The sequence below is a fragment of the Chiroxiphia lanceolata genome, chromosome 19 (genome assembly GCF_009829145.1).
Source record: "Chiroxiphia lanceolata isolate bChiLan1 chromosome 19, bChiLan1.pri, whole genome shotgun sequence".
NCBI classification, from domain to species: domain Eukaryota; kingdom Metazoa; phylum Chordata; class Aves; order Passeriformes; family Pipridae; genus Chiroxiphia; species Chiroxiphia lanceolata.
In genome coordinates this window covers 3,629,499-3,646,704 of record NC_045655.1, presented here as the reverse complement: position 1 = coordinate 3,646,704, position 17,206 = coordinate 3,629,499, and the positions used below count along the sequence as shown (strand labels likewise).

The following is a 17,206-nucleotide window of genomic DNA, read 5'->3' as shown; positions in this document are numbered from 1 at the left end:
TTGGAAATTCCTATTTTTGCCAGACCTCAGTTTGGTTGGCTTACTTGGTAATCTGTCATCTTTCACAGGCACATACTCTCTTATTTTCTACAGCTGTGGACATTAAAAGATCAAATTCAGAAGCCTGAAACTTGCTAAAGCAGGAAGGAATAACAGCAAAACACAAATAGTAGTTATCTAGATAAATTCCAACATAAAAGAGAGACATTTACCTATTTTCTCTTCTAAAAGAAAAAAAAAAAGGCATAAAGTTTCCAAGTTAATACAAACACATCTATGAGTGCATTTGAAATGAATCTGTGCTAACCCTGTAACAGTCCCAAAAAGATTAAGAACAAACACCTTTCCTAAATGCAGTCTTTTAAAATGAATGAACAGCAACAAATGTAAAGTTGTGGTCAAAAGATCCCCGAATTTAAATCAGTTGATACGTAAAGCCACTATAAATGGCAAGAGATTTGCATCCACAGGCTATATCTGGGCACCTATATCAGCCCCCATTATTTGTAAATTCCTGACAATGAGAAGCCCTGAAATAACAGTAAATATTTCACACCACTTAACGCCAGAACAAACACACATCTGCCCAACAGGGCAGGGTAAGACAATTCCACAGCCCTGAGCCCACAAAATCCTTGTTTTAGGAGAAGTGGAAGAATTTTTCCAAGTATTGTTTGAATGATTCCCCCATGCTCCCTCCCCCCAGAGCTCTGCACTAAGATTAATGAAGTAGTTCATGCCTTTCAGAGCTACAGGAAGCTGAAATAATGACTAAATATTCTTCAGTTGTGTTCTCAAACTTGTCTGTGCAACTCTCTTGAAACTCAAGACTCTGATAAAATTACAGCTCTTTATCTCCCAATGGACCAGATACCTGGAGCACAGTCTTGTTAATGTCCTGATTTTCTAAAACTATAATTATTATAGATTATTGGAGGAGTAGCAGCATAATTCCTTGGGTAAAGTATCTCAAATTCAGAGAGGCACAATGAAAACACATTTTAAAAGGCAATTGTGGAAACTGTGCCTGGATAAGGTTCTGGGTTGTTTTTTTTTGTAAAAGGCAGATAAGCTACTTCTCTTTGGCAGTTGCTCCCACATGATTACAGATAGTCACAGATGTTATCATAAACACAACATCCAAACAATATCTTTTTGCTTTAAAAAGAGGTTTGACAGAAATTATAAAAGCCAAACCCTGTTATTTTTCTTATCATTATAAACAGACACAAAAAATATCACTAAGAAGCATTTTTGGTTTGCTGATGGTGGTGACAGGTATCATTTCAGAAATCACCACAATTAACCAAATATAACAAACACCAGATGGAAACTCAAACAACTTTCAGATTTTGTGAAGCAGTAGCAGAAATGTTATGCTTTTAGAAAGAAGTTTATTTCCTTGTAAAATTTATTATTTGTATTTATAGAGCTCTCTGGCAAGAGGTCTGAGCAAAGATTGCACTTCAGGCTATTCATCAAAAGTCCTACACACAGCTTCAAAAAGTCCCAGTGTCACTGAGATAGAACATCAGGCTGCAAAATAACTATTTATCTTGTAATTTTGGAAAGATTCCGACTTGACCAGCAAATATTTGGCTATTGATCCACAATCAATATGAAACAACTGACAGTTTTCCATTAATTTGCAGGTAAATACCTCGGCATGACTTATGGTAAATAAGTGGTCTGGCAAAGGCAGCTTTACATTTACACAGCAGAGCTGCAGGCAACTGTCATTACTAATCCTTAATGTTCCTGTTTTTAGAGGGCTCAGACTGTCAGTCTCTGGCTGGTGCTGCTCAGTGAGTTTTCCTTCCCTGGGACAGGACTCAGCTGCACCCCCGTGGCTCTGCTGCCCTTGCAGTCACACAGCAGATGCATTGGCCTCTTTCAGACTAAAAATTTATATCTATTAGCATTGCTTATGTATTATTCCTAACAAATTAGCACAAGCCCTGCCCCAGCAGTGGCTTTAAGTTTGCCATTAGGGCTGAAGCTATGTTATAATTTTCACTCAAGTTGAATTGAGTTCTATGTCTCGCTGCTTGCACCTGGTTTCCTGCTATAAAAAGGAGATTTTGGACTTCACCTCTCCTCAATACAGAACTTGAAACTGAAGTATCAGAGAACACATGCTTGCTACTGAGGCATGTAATTTCTTCCTTCCTCTTTATTCTAAAATTATTCACATTACCTACTTGATGGGAAAAAAAAAAAAAAAAGCCCAAGCTTCAAGTCCCACAAGAATGTGGCAGATCCTTGTCCCAGGGACCCTGCTCTGGGTGAAGTGCGTGCTGTCCTGTCAGACAGAAAGTAATTCCTTGTTCCTGAACAACAAAACATGTGTTTACTACGGATACTGTTTCAGGCATTTAAGAAATATTTTTATGCTTTGCTTTTGTCATTTTATCAATGCTCTAGTTGTGTTCAATGGCATCCTCCATTGAACACAACTAGCAGGATGACAGACCCAATCACTGGGACTTGACATTAACGTGCTCACATTCCACGGCCACGGCTTGATTATAAAAGCCATGAAAGAGTGAATTTAACATATGGCAGAACACCAGAATTTTTTTTTCTGTTTCCAGTTCAAGGAACCATCTTTCTGATCTCGAACAGCAACCAGGCCCACAAAGTTTCTTGTCCTTCCACTACGCTGGTTTTGTTAATTCTCCTCTTCTCCTGGCCTCCAAAAGGGCAGGGGATGTTTCCTCCATCACTGACCACACCTGTTAAACTTGAAGATCAAAATTACTTCTTGGCTGACAAAAGTGTTATTAATTTTCCATCCCTAACACAGGATTATTTATACAGCTCTACCAGCAAAGAGGAAAATGGGAATTCGTTGAACGTGGCACCAACACCATCATTACTGCAACAACCCCACTCAGTCTGAAACAAAATGAGCTACAGTTAAAATTCTTTTAACTGCTGGAAAATGCCTATTTACATGAGCATGCCAAGCAACACTGTCAACAGAGGAGATGCCCCATGTCACTTGCAATCATGAGAATTTCAAGGAAAACTGTTCTGAAGGCAAAAGGATAATAGTTAGTCCTTTTTAATTTGCAGGCAATTGCTCCCATTTAAGTTCCTGTATAAAATTATATTAAAATTTTGGAGGGACTGTGCTTTAAATATAGTTCAAGCTAAAAGAATTAAAATGTGAAACGACACAGTGGCAATTCCTGCAGCAAATGAATGGATCAGCTGTCCTGCACCTTCTAAAAGGAGGAGACAAACATCTTATAAAGAAACACGAAATGCACAAAAAGTTTTTAACCCCTAGTTCTGCCTCAACAGGCACAGATCTCCCAGACCAGAACACTGAGCACCAGTAATAATTCTTTCAGCCCAGAGACAGAACCAAGGCCACACAAAAGTGACTTTGTGCAAGTGAACTGGGCTGCAGCCCCCAAAAAGTGCCCTCGCCGAGGCCCGGCCCTGGCAGGAAATCCTTGAGCCTTGATCTGCCCACGTGGAGCGGAGCTCGCCGGCCACAGACCGGCCTCTGTTCTCCTGTAATTGTCAACATCTGCTCTGCAGATCGATGAATAATTTCATGGCACACACGAAAAAAATCTCTCCTACTGACTCCAAAGGTTGTTGGCTTTGGTTTGGTTTGGTTTGTTTGTTTGTTTTTAATCTTGAATGCCAAATCTGACACTGAAATTAAGAGGGGGCCTGGTTTACTCTAAGGTTTCAATTCTTCTGAAAGATGCCATTAAAGTGCAACTCAGGGTGGGTAGAAAAAGCTAATGTTGCTGGCTATTACTTTCTAAAATCAGGTGGCCAAATAAATGTTGGCAGTTGAGATAACACATCATTTTCACTGTAAACAAATAGAGCACCAGCCCATGGTGTGGGCTCCATAGCAGCTGATTTTCTGCCCTAAAAGGTTTACTGTCAGAGGTTCTGATTTTGTAGATACCTTCCACCTTTGTTTAAAACTATTAAAGAGTAGTTTTGCAATACATCATCTTATTTCCCCTGAGGTCATCCAGGAGTCCAGGACTAAGTATTTCTTACCAAAAATTTGCTCTCTTCCATCCTTACACAGGCTGTTTATTTATCTTAATAGCAGAAGTACTGTTTCATTGTTTTGTCCTTTCCTGAGGTCCAGCAGTACAAGAGATGACACCCAATTAAAAACTCTTGCCTCAAGTGTCCACTTTGATGAATCATGAGCATGTTCCATCTGAATGTATCTTAGATCAAACTTCATATTCTGTATCAATCTCTTCATTATTAACCATGTTAGTGTGACATATAACTCTCCACGAGAGGTGATTCCTTGGCTTGATTCATGCCAAGCACAACAAATCTCAACTCAAACATCTTGCCCTGGAAAAAGTGAGGATGGAGTTGTACAATGGACACATTCAACATGACCTGAGTTTCATCTAAAAGAAGAAACACGTGTGAGGACAGCTTAGCAACACTGTCACTTGAAAACTCAACTTTCCTGCTCTTTCAAGTGAGACATCAGGGGTTCTAAGACTGCCAAGCACTTGAATGGAGCAGTTTCTAATTTATTTTCATTTCACGATCCCGGAGGTATTTATTTATTTCTAATAGCAGAGTGCCAATATGAAAGATATGAACAAAACTACAGGGATATGGCCCTACTACAGTCTAAGATGGTCACCAGGCCTGGCTAAAAAAGGAAGAGGAGCAAGGAAAAAGGGAGATGCACAGATGTATCACCACTGGCTTGTCTGCAGCCCTCATTAGCAATGCTACTCTTCATGATGAGAAGTGGAAGACTGGAAACAGAAGTAATTAAAGAACAAATCACAAGGGGAGTGAGTCCTTGCCAGTGTAATTCTCAGTTTTCCCAGACCAGAACACACTGTGACAAGGCTTCCTGGACTGACTCCTACACAAAGCACAGGTTGACTGTTGGCTGCATATGGGACACAACTATAAAACCCCAAATCCTTTCTCCTTTAGCTTAAATGCTCAGGAAATGCACAGAAGGAAAAGAACAATGAGAACATAAAGCTAAAATGGCCCTTTTAGTGTCTTGCTGAAACACACACTACACCCAGGTCCACTGCAATGACTTCTTTATCTCTCTTTCTGCCTTCTAGGATAATAAAGCTGAGATTTCTCTGCAATTTCCCAGCTGTAAATGCTGTGACAGTTCCATTGCTTCCTGCTTGGGTTCAGTGTTACCTTGCTGGCCTGGCAGGACTCCAAGTGGAGTGTGTCAAAGTGTATGAGCACTGCTTATCACAGTCTGGTTTGTCTCAGGAACATTAAAATGGTTTAAATGCAATTGCCAACCTGGTGACCAATTTATCTCCTTCCCCCGAGGCCTTGACTCTATGATAGAGCATTTCCTGGACACAGGATTGTTTTCTCCTGAAGATATTATTAATTTGGTGCTTTCTTGGACTCGTGGGTAGTTACATTTCAATTTCTTCATTGGAAACTACTAAGGAATCTGCTCCTTGCAAAATGAATGGGCAATGAGGGATGTGGTGAACTTGTGGCTCTTTTGTGAAGCATCAGGGAAAGACAAAATTATATGGGGGAAGAGATGAAATTGAGAATGAAGTGAGAAAGTGAAAGCTGCTGAGTGTTGTCATAGCCATAAAAACCAGTTCCAAAAGTTGCAGTGGAAAATGGCAAAAAAGTTTAGGACACACGAAAGAAAACATAGAAGACCTGGCCATAGAGTCCCAAAGTCCCCCTAAATTACACAGTGTCAAACAGATGGGTCTCAGAGACGTAACTCTGGTATGTGTGTTGAAAATAGATTTCAATTAAGTTGTATAAAAAAGTCAGAGTAACTATTATGTGATATTATGCACAAACTTGGGCCTTATTTCACTCATTTTTTAACAAAGGACACAGGCATGAAAATTTGCTCCAAAGAATTCATAATTCTGCTGCAAAGGTGCTTAAAAGGGACAGGGAATGAGAGACAGAGAAGAGAATTGAGAACACACACATTAACTGAGACAAAAATCAAACCAGAGGCAGACCAAGTAAATCTAGTCCAGAAGCCTGTTTGTGCTCCGTGGCTGTGGAGGAGCATTTGTATAACATGTGCAGTCTGATGTAAAAAATAAACACCCAAAAACCAACAAAGCAAAAAAAAACCCAAACAAAAAACAATCTTAACAAGCTACATTATAGACAGTACACTTATTTTGTCTTTAGTGGCTAAATATATCCTCCAAAGTTATAAAGATAAAAATATTCTTTTAAGTAAAAAATGACCCATTCATTACACAGCAAGAGTTTGCCTTAATTTATCTTTATGATTTTATAAAATAATCATAACCCTGAGATTAATATGTTCATGACTATATTTATTTCATTCTGACATTATTACAGTACAGGTATGCAAAGAATTATCCAAGATAAATACAGACCTCTTGGCACGCTGTGAAATTATACACCTGAAAATAATAATTCCTTTTACTGCACAAACTTTCTGAACACCTATCCTTTGTGTTGACAGGAACGACTAAGATCTACTCCAATAAATTCAACACCATAAATGAATGGTGGCTAATTTGCCTAATAAAAGAAGTCTGGTAACATCTGCTTTTTCTGTTTCAGTAGCTCTGAAGAAATCACTATAGTTTGCAGCAAGAACGAAGCCCTCCTACTCTGCCTGCCAGCAGCATCAGAATTTTCAGTTTAAAGAATTCTACTTGTAAAATTCAGGGTATGGAACTGCTGGGTTTTCATTCCTCCTCTGCTGCCTTTTCCTGCACGGTGGGAGCAGTCACTGCGAGGGATGCAAAAGGTTGAACCCACCCCCATCACAGAAAGCAGCTCACCCTGAGAGGTGGCACAGGCCCAGCAGTGACACCAGGAGCCAGATCCAAGAGCATTTCCTTCCTCACTGTGCTCCCCATGCCCTTCCATGTTCATGTTCTACTTTGGGAAGGGTTGGCTCTCCCATCTCACAGGGCACAGGCCCCCTCTGCCTCCTTCACGTGGTTCTCGAAATGATGCATAAAACCTCTGCTTCTGGAGGAACCTGATGAGCCACTCGCCCTTAAGATCATGAAATTGCCACAAGTGAACAGACAAATATCTGGGTTTTTTATGAAAAAGGACACACCAATCACAGCTGCACTTGATCCAAGTTAATGCCCTGACAAGCTCGCTGTAAGATTTTAATCTGCACAGCTTCGGCTCAAGAACTTCTACTCACAGCCAAGGCTGTACAAACAGGATAAAAATGCCACATCCCAGTTTGTCACACTTGCACTAAGGAAAAAACCAATCAAAATCAAATTGCAGAATCACAGAATATTGTGAGTTAGAAGGGAGCCACAAGGATCATTGAGTCCAGCTCGTGAGTGTCCCCTACGGGGATCAAACCCACACCCTTGGCATTATTAGCACTGTGCTCTAACCAATTGAGCTAATCATCACTCATTAAATCTAGATCTTTATACTCCAAAGCTGTTGGACTGGATACAAATCTGGCTTTTTTTACAGCACAGAAAGGAAAAAAAAAACCTTCAAACATAACAGTATAACATACATTGTTAATACTTCTGAGAGGATACGGTGGATGTAAATATTTTAAAATTCAACTTCCTTAAGTAGTCAGAAAATCAGAAAAGCAACAACTACTGTAGAGACAAATGCCAAACATGGCAGGGTGAGGTCAGTATAAAAATAATATGAAGGAACAAAATCTTAACTTTGATAGATCAAACTGGCCTTGGGACCTACTGCCTATTACGGGATATGGTGTCCTCACACTCACACACTCACCACTCCAATTACCATGGAAATTACTGAGCTCTCCTGAAAATCTGGCCCAGTACTTTTATCACTAAAACCTGTGACCAAAAAAGGAAGTTGTTTTCCAATAATAAATAGAATGTGCTTAGCTCATGCTCATACAAAATTTTTAAAACAGTGAAAACCTGTTCAGTGCCCAGCTGCCAGAGACAAAGAAATGCTTTTTTTATATATAAGGCCATAATAGGGAGCTGCCTTGCAGAGAAAATACGTTTGAAATCAGTAATTTTTATTACACTAGAAGCCACAGCAAAAATATTTCCCTTTCTTTTGTGGAATCAGCACTTTGATTTTCAAATTCAAAGAAAGCAAACGACAGGAAATGAAGGGTGTTTCTGCTCTGTGCTCTCACATATGGACGACCAACTGAAAAATAAACATCACTGAATCAGTTGGAAACTTGTATTTGTAGTGGGTTTCTTGTTCTGAAAGGGGGGGGGGGAAGGTAGGGCTATTTCAATATCTCATCTACCTTTTTAACACAAAAACTGGGGTTTGTCCATCAAAAAGTAGGCAAAAGTGTAGTTTCCTTAAGCTATAAAGGACATTGATATAGAAGCCCAAAGCAAAACTTAAGTGCTGTTTATTTGTAAAAAACAAACACCCAAAAACCAACAAAGCAAAAAAAAAAGCACATCAATAAGATAAATACAGAACATCAAACAAGAATAAGTGGAGCACTCAGAAACAGGAAGTTATTAGCTGGTTACACATCCATAATTGCAGCCCTACATTATCAACTAAGTCCTGATTTTATTTAAACATCTTGCCCTATTTTCAAAGTAATTTTCAAAAGTATTGAAGAGATAAAAATGAGAATAATAACTTGGAAAACAAATTATGGGTATGTGAAAATTTAACTGTCGACAGTCTTCCTTTACACTTGGCATTACCTGTCCATCTCCTACATCCAATGTCCTAAGAAAAATAGATTTTAGGATGGAAACATGTTACATTCCATATTGGCATGGTTAATAAGTTAAAATACAAGAAAATAGCTGGAACAAATTGTAGCTCAAATCAGAGGAGAACTTTTTGTATCTGTTTAATTTCTATGTCCATCAAAATCATACCATGCTTTTCCTGCCATACAAGGATCCATCCTGCTGTAAGGCTGCATTCATCAAGAACTGTTTGGAATAAAGCCAAACTTACTGCAGTCACAAGTTGCTTTTATACTATATTATAATATTTCTGTTCCATTTAAACATTGCCATGTATTAGGAAGCACATTCCAGCCTTGTTTAAGCATGCAAATCATCCAACAAAATATGAAGGGGAAAAATCCCAGTTATTCAACACTCCTTCCCCCTATGGGACACCTTTAAACTCATGCAAAACTGCACACACACAAAGCACAAGCTGTATACGTTTCTGAATTCCTCCAAACCTGTTTCTAAGTTCAAAATATGTGACCCTGAGCTGCCTTTACATAAAGCCTCACTGGGAAGTTCTAATTGTGCTTTGAGTTCACAGATGTGGGTAAGCCACTTCTCATTAAACTTTCTAGAGCTCCATGAACCCTTTGACACGCATTTTCACATGTAAATATAAACACTGTCAAGCTTGTGAAACTTTGGTTCATTCTCCTCCAGAGGAGAACAAGGATCAACCACAAAAGGAAGCAGCCAGTTGATTTTTTTTTATATACTATAGGCTCAACCCCATATAAACCACTAAAATCTGCTGTAATAACCAGTTTGGGACTTTGGCTGTTTCATTCATTAAAGCATCAGGACCTCACTATTAATTACACATTGTTTAGCTAAAAGGGGTGAAAGAAGAGGAAATGGTGACCAGAAAAAAAAAATCCCAAGAAAGTGTTGAGTATCTTTTTATTGAAAGACAACAAACACAAGCGAGCCATTAATAGTGGCAAAGATGGGGGGGTGGAGGGGATTTCAATCAGCCTTTTCATGTTTTATTCATTTTTAAGTAAGAAAGCCTTTCCCTCTGTCCAGTTTTTGCCTTTACTAACATAACCAGACATCAGGCATTGCACACATCCATCCCCTTTCTGAGTGCTGCCTCAATGATTATTTCAGTTCTGACACGACGACAACCAACTCAAGCACTAAAAAAAGTGGGATTTTCTGTCTGCAAGTGGACAAAACAGATGCTCTGTGCCAGAGATATCCAATCTGTGGCCCACCTGGAAAATTCATCTTACTTACAATCTATTCCTACCAGCTTTTGAGCACTAAGAAGATGCCTATTGAGACACATTATGGCAATGCAATACTGAGTGCACTGAATTTATGGAAAGGGTCCAGCCAAGCTGTCAGGTCCTTCTTGCTTTAAAAAACAAGCTACATGCTCTGACTCAACCACAGTGCTGGATCTATTTCCAAACTGAGCATTTGTAGTAAGTTCTGATTTGAAGCATGAATCTTTATCAAATATTAATTAAACTCTGGTATAGGAAGACTTACTAAGTGGAGAAGCACAGCTTTTAAACCTATGAATGAACAGAAAGGCGTGTGCTATAAAACTATAACCTTAATTATTGCTCTTCTGTCAGGTGGTTGGGAGAGATTATTCTTAAGAACTACAAATCACCTGTGACAACTTCCAGATTTATCCAACAAGAAGAGCTCTGAGATAACCTGCAAAGGCCAGCAGGTATCAGGAAGTCACACAGACACTCACAACTGTGGTTTGTACAGGCTGTTATTTATCTACATTAGGACAGTCCAGTCTTATCATCCACAGGCCCGTTCCTTTTGGCAGGAGTCTCCTCATGTGTCACTCTAGACTTGCTGTCTGCTTTCTAAGTGAACAACCATATGAGAGCAGAGAAGACTCTTGTCTTTGGGGAGGAAAAAATGGTAGGTCAGATGGAATTATGCTTCAGGCTGAACAGAACACTCCACGGGCTGGAGACTAAACTAAGCTAAGGCAGTGATTTAACAGACGTGGATATGAACTCAGCTCTTTTCCTTACAGTCTCCAACAATCCCTAAAAACTACTTGTATAAATATTTGTGCAATTAATCCAACCATAAAACCATTCAGACCTTTTTACTTACACAGCCCACTAAAATTTCCAGCATACAAGAAGGGCTGCATGATCAAACCTCAGTCACATTTACAAGCACAGTCCAGGCTCGGATATCCTGTTGGATTAGTTTTAATCTACATTTTTTTCACTTACTCCAACATCAAAACAGTCAGTTCTCTTAATTTGTTTACTCATTTTCTTCCTGTACCTGTCACTGTGCTCTGTTCTTACTGAACAGTTAAGATTATCCACTTTTAATTGGTTTTTCCACTCTTGGCCAGAAAGAGTGAGTCTACCAGAACACATATACATGTATTTTAAGGCTTATATCACTATACCTATAAAAGCCTGCTTTAATCACCTACCATTTATACACAAGATAACCATGAAAAAGCAAATATTAATCTTTTAAAAACTAGGGTTTTTTCATTACCATGCTCTCTTTGTACTCTGCCAGTCCCCCCACACTCTCTAGGGTCTATATTCTGAATTTTCACGCATACCATAAAGTATCTTTGGAATGTTACAGTATAATTGTTTAGAGAAACATTTAACGGATGAGTAAGCATCAAGAGGCCAGGGCTAAGGGAAAAGAGAAGTTAAAATGCTGGCAGTATTTTGTATTGAATGATCTTCTCAGCATGAGGACAGGGGATGGACATTTGATCCAGAAATCTGGTATTGACTCAAGTGATACAAACCCAGAGCCAGCATGGAGGATATGAAGGCACCTACCAAAATATCTGCTCCCACCCACCCCTCCCAAACTGGGCTTTGGGCACTGGCCAGTAGAGAAATCCAATGTTGTTTGATCAATAACAGGAATATTATGATTGGGGATGACACGATCTTGACAACTGGCTCTTTTTCCTTTTTTAATGTTTTCCCAATTTACTTCCCAAATAATCTGCATGTGCATGATAGAGAAAGACAGAATTAGCTGGAAAGAGAGCTGGGCATCGAGTACAGAGGCAGCTACAAAAAAGCTGAGCATTCTTTCACTACAAGGAACTGCTGGAGACAACATGCTGTAAATTAAAGCAAATCTTCCTGAATTCCATGAAGGATGCTCCTCTCAGAGATTGTACAAATCCATTAGCACAGGTCCATCATTAGTGTTTTCTTGGGGTTCATTTTCTGAAGAGAGTTTAAAAAAGCACACCCAAAATAAAGTGTATGGAGTGGGACAAATCAGGCCTAACCTTACATAATTGATTCATACCCTGATTATTAGAGCACAGCTGAGAGGGCTTTTACTCCCAATTCCTCCTCAGCCACATACTTTTTTGAGCAAGAAAAAACCAAAATAATCATCCCCCTACCTGAATTCTTGACCAGAAGAAGGGAACACAAAGGCAGGAGAAGTGCTGACATGCTCTGGAGACCAAGCAGTTCTGTGATAGCAGAGCCAGAAAAGCCCAGCTGCCCCAGCCTGGTGCCCCAGCTGAAGCTTGTCCCATGATTGGGCACCTAAACTCTCCCTCCGAGGGGGTTCTGTGGTGCTTAACAACAAACAAGTTACAGCTGGTGCAGCACAACCTCTCCAAGCTTCAGACTTCCATACAGTTCTCAGAAATGTGGTGTCTCTGAGGAACTGCTGTTCCTGCCTTAAGTCTGGTGGAGAGCAGGTAACGTGTTAAAAACCAGTGAGGGGCACACAAATAGTGTGACTCTATAAATCTGAGCTTGTTAATAAACTCATGGGTGAGTGGCACGCACAAGTTCTGCTATGGAGCCTTCTAGTTCCAAACTCAATGGATTTTTTAAAATTCCTAATATCTCTGTAAAATTGGTGAATCTAAATCATCTGTAAAAATAGTGGATTGATTAAGGCTTTAAGAGGTATCTGTAGGCACATGAGATTGCAAGGGACTTCCCAGGTCACCATATTTGCATCCTGCTATCAAAACCACTGCATTAAATCATCTCTTCCAGAACAAACACTTCCCCATCTTAAAATGAGTTTTCTTTTTTATTCATATCCTCCCTTAAATAACCTCAAAATTAGGATATCCCTTTTCATTTTCAGCTTAATTCATTAAAGACCCCATCCAGTGGCTATTTAGATGAAACACTACAGACTGTGTAGGACAAGTTTTTACATTCTCAGCTTTTTCCTTCTCTTCACCAACACAGTGATCCAGGTGCTGCTGTCACATAAACTCACCAGATTAAATCTCTGTTTTTTCTAATACCATACTCAAAGGCAAATCCAAATATTCTATGGGTAACTTTTCCTGCAATTGCTTTCCCTTGGTGAACTGCAGGGAACTGTAACATCACTACTGACTTTAAAACAGGGTCTGTAGATTCCTTGCTGTGTTACAACGCCCAGAAGAGCCTGTGAGTATGTCTTTGGGGTTTGGTAATGGGGAACACAAGACAGTTTATAATGAAGTCTAACAAACTGGGTATGTTAATCTTTTCAGCCACTTAATCCAGGGAAATCAAAAGCAAATGTCTTCCTACCATAGCATCCCAAAACCCAACCCCAAATACTTGGATCTTAATGCCTGCTGGGATGTTTTCTGCTAACCATCCATTAGGTTTCTTACAATATTCCACGCAACATTCCCCCACAAGCTGGATTGATTTCTTCCACGGCTTAACTTGTTTTTGCCAAAGTCTCTTTTAGTTCAGCACTGGCCTCCTGCCTAATGAAACAACCTTTCTTTATGCCAAAAACTGTCATCTTCAGTTGCACAAGACTCATCTCACTTACAAACATGTGTAATGAGCCCAGTGTTTAATGCCTGAAGAACTGCTATTTTCAAATGATCCTGAGCAAAACTTAAAACAGACACAGGAGTGGTCGGTACCTTGGGTGGGAAAGGAATCGTTCTCAGGAAAAGGTTTTTTTCCTTTTGTGTTTAAACACACCTTTTACAAACAAATCCCTGATCATCAGAACACAAAAGCAGATGTACTTAAGCCCAACAGCAGTGAGACATGGAAGGCCCACACTGAACTGAAGTGAAAGCTTCACTCTCACCCAGTGTGAAGTCATCCTTCACATGCACCACAGCCTTGGCTCTTATCAAACAGACTGGCCTTTAAATACAAGAATCTGATAACCTTAGTAAGTTATCAAGCATTGCTAATGACTGAAAAAATCCATCTGAATAAACCTCCTGCTGTATTTTCCTGCTGTAATTTCAGACACAGCTGGAACAAAAATACCTGTGTGAGAAGTTGCTCCTGGGTCAGGTTATTGATCCAGCGAGTGTATCGTTCAGTGGAGTCCAGGGGCTCTCTTCTGACTTGGCAACCAACAATCTAAAGCAAAATGAGATAAATCCCACAGTGTAAACTGCTGCACACCCACATGGCAACAAAATAAGTTCATAAAATAAACATTCAAAACACGGCAAGTCCAAGAATTATCTATACACTCCTTGTTACCCCCCTTTCATGTCCATAATATCATAAGGCACAGTTGCTCTGCTCAATTGTTTATTAGTTATAGACTCTGAGGGTCTCTAGAAAACCAACATTGAGAAGTGTCTTTCCAACAGCTTCATTGAGGGGAATATTTGAACCATTTTGGTTGAAATTTTCAGATGAATGTAGACATCTAAAATGCAAAATTTCACCCAAAATAGTTAAGGTTTGGCAAATGAAAATGGGAAGTTGAATAACACCAGACAATTGTACCAACAGTGCCATAAGCCACAATACCACACATGACTTTTAATTCATATAAAAGAAAGGAAAAAACCCCAAACTGTATTAATCTTCAGATAATCAAGTTCTGTTCAAGAACAGGTGGAAAACCTCCTTGGTTTATTTTCCACCCTAAGGAATGAAGTGCATATACTGAGCACAGCAAGTTTCAATCTTCCAGGTATCTGTATTTACAGAGCTGTAAACCCCACACAGATGGGAGCAGCCAGGCTGGAATTCTGCACGTGCAGTTCTGAATACTTTTGATGTGGGAACAAAAACACCACGAGGAGACCTTGCTGGGGGACTGCTGGCAATGAAACATCACCATTTAGAGTATGATTAAATACAGTCCAAATAACAACCATGGAAAAAAAAGAAAGCAAGATTTGCTTATCCCATAAGAATAAACCAGAATGTCTCTGAACTATGAAAATATTCCTCAATGACAATGATGAATTATTATGGAAAACTTCAATCCTTATCCTAACTTACTCCTCAATTACAGCAAGACCTTTTCAGAAGGTTAACCTAAAATTCTTTTAAATTGAATATAAATTAGTAGAGTTCATAGAGGTGTTTTTAATAGGGGCACTCCACAGAGGTAAAAACTTGACAGAAGCTGTGTCAGATGTACATACATCCTGTTCTTCAAGGATTATTTTTAAGAATAGAACTACATACAGAACTCATTCATTATCTGGACAATAGAACATTTAATCCACATTTAGCAATCTTATACTTGTTTCATATATAGAATTAAAGAAAGAGAGGGAAAAAGGATTGATATACTTAACACTTTACTAAAATGCCTTCCATAAGAGTGGCTTTAAGTTTGCTTTTTCTTAAAATTACCTAAATGTGCTATGCACACACATACCTAAAGTGTTTCTTTCCAAAAGGCTTTCTAATTATTCCTAAAATCTATTCTTTTACAAGCAAGTTGAATTTCTGTCTTCACTCCTCCTCCTCATTCCAAAACCCAAACCTACATAACAACCTGGCAATTCCTTCCTTTGCAAGCAAAGGAACAAAGCAGCCATGGTTGGTGTTCTTGGTGGCCTTTCACTGGATTTTCATGGATGAACCAAACCCATCAGCAGGACACATAAAGGACCTCCCTCCTGCAGGAGATGGTATAATAAAGCATCATTTAACCACCTTCTTTATTTACAATGGCATCACATCAAAATACATAAAATACAGCATTAGTGCTTGTTCCTGGGAACAGCTGCATTTTAACTTTGTAACACAACAGGAAAATAGCTACAAACACAAAGTCACCACGCTGTAAGAGGTGAAATGTTTGCTTTCCCCTCTCCCCTAAGACCTCCTGCTCGCTTTCCATTTTCAGGACCAACATCACTCAAGACCACTTCTGGCACCACCTTAGGAGCTGTGTTTTACAGACAAATCCTAAAATTGTGGCTATGCAATCAAATTTATTTCTAGATCTTCAGCCAAACACATTCCACACCTTTCTGCTCTTTAGCTGCACTATTTCTCTCCCAACAGGACTCTGACTCAGGACTGGGATTTTTGACTTATGGTTGCAAGATAAACACCACCAACCTGAGTCTTTGATAGAGGGTCTGTGAAGCCCAGCTCATGTAACCAGACAATGAAAATCAGATTATTTAGAGTACAAACAGCTTCCTCCAGCTCCCCTGTGTAAGGTGTGGCAGCAGAAACAACTGCACACTGATCCACATTTCCTCAGTGTCTCACAGAGATTTTATATTCATTCACTGAATATTTCTTCTTGGCTCCTAAATTGAAGTGAAAGTTTTCTCACTGTTGCTTCTTTCACAACTTTTAAAATACTTTGATAAAAATCTTTCTGGCTTATTTTACACCCATTCAGACCTTCCAGAAAGTACAAGAAACTCCATATTATAAATATGCTTTTCAGTATTTTGAGAATCAGTTTCTATGCAAAAATATAGTTCAGCCAAGTTTCAACTTTCTGATCTAATTAGACAAGTTTATTTTTATTATTGCAAATGCCAACTGTATACTGGCACACACCTGTACCAAGATTAAACTATGTAAGATATACAACAAATACAATACAATACAATTTCTTATTCCAACTGGAAACTTGGGGAAGTGCAGTATTAATATTCCTTGTATAGGAAGCAGTAACATGACCCACGAACAAAAAATGTTTCTGGTTCATAGCAAAGGACTGTGGCAGTTCATGGAAAAGCAAAACTCATCAGGAGAGAAAATCATGACAATCCTTTCTTCTATAACAGCAGATGAGGTAATTTGCTTTCTAGACAGACAATGATTTTTTTAATGTATTAAAGGTAACTTAGAGTTTATTTAGCTATTTATTTAATTGCAATCAGCACTGGCCTCTCTGGAAAAAATATAGAAAATAATTTATACTTTATTGCAGCAAGAGACAGTGATAGGAAAGAATAGTAAAAGCATAAAATAGTGGGTTTGTCTTAACTGCCAATAAATACATTTGCTGAAAGGCCATACAAGTAAATTTTAAAAATATAAACAGCTTAAAATGAGCTTTGTGGGAATAAGTGGGCAAATATTCCACCAGTAGCTGCCAACCCTCTCTAGATGGTCTCAGACAGCCTAAGATGTCAAAATAACATTACAGGTCTATGTTTAAGCACCTGTAATAACTCTCTCACTTCACAATGTCACAGTTATGTACTTTATGGCACTACATTTAAAACATTTTCAGGAGTTAGAGAACTATAAAGCCAATCCAATATGACAATGATACAA

At 39.0% G+C, this 17,206-nt stretch overlaps 1 protein-coding gene across 1 annotated transcript in view; it reads right to left on the bottom strand.

Annotated features, from left to right (window-relative positions):
* Positions 1 to 17,206, bottom strand: part of B3GNTL1 (UDP-GlcNAc:betaGal beta-1,3-N-acetylglucosaminyltransferase like 1) — a 113,848-nt gene that overhangs the window by 68,830 nt on the left and 27,812 nt on the right. Inside the window, exon 6 of the mRNA XM_032706574.1 lies at positions 13,970 to 14,065. Coding sequence (XP_032562465.1) covers positions 13,970 to 14,065 — 96 coding nt within the window. The remainder of the gene's footprint in view (positions 1 to 13,969; positions 14,066 to 17,206) is intronic.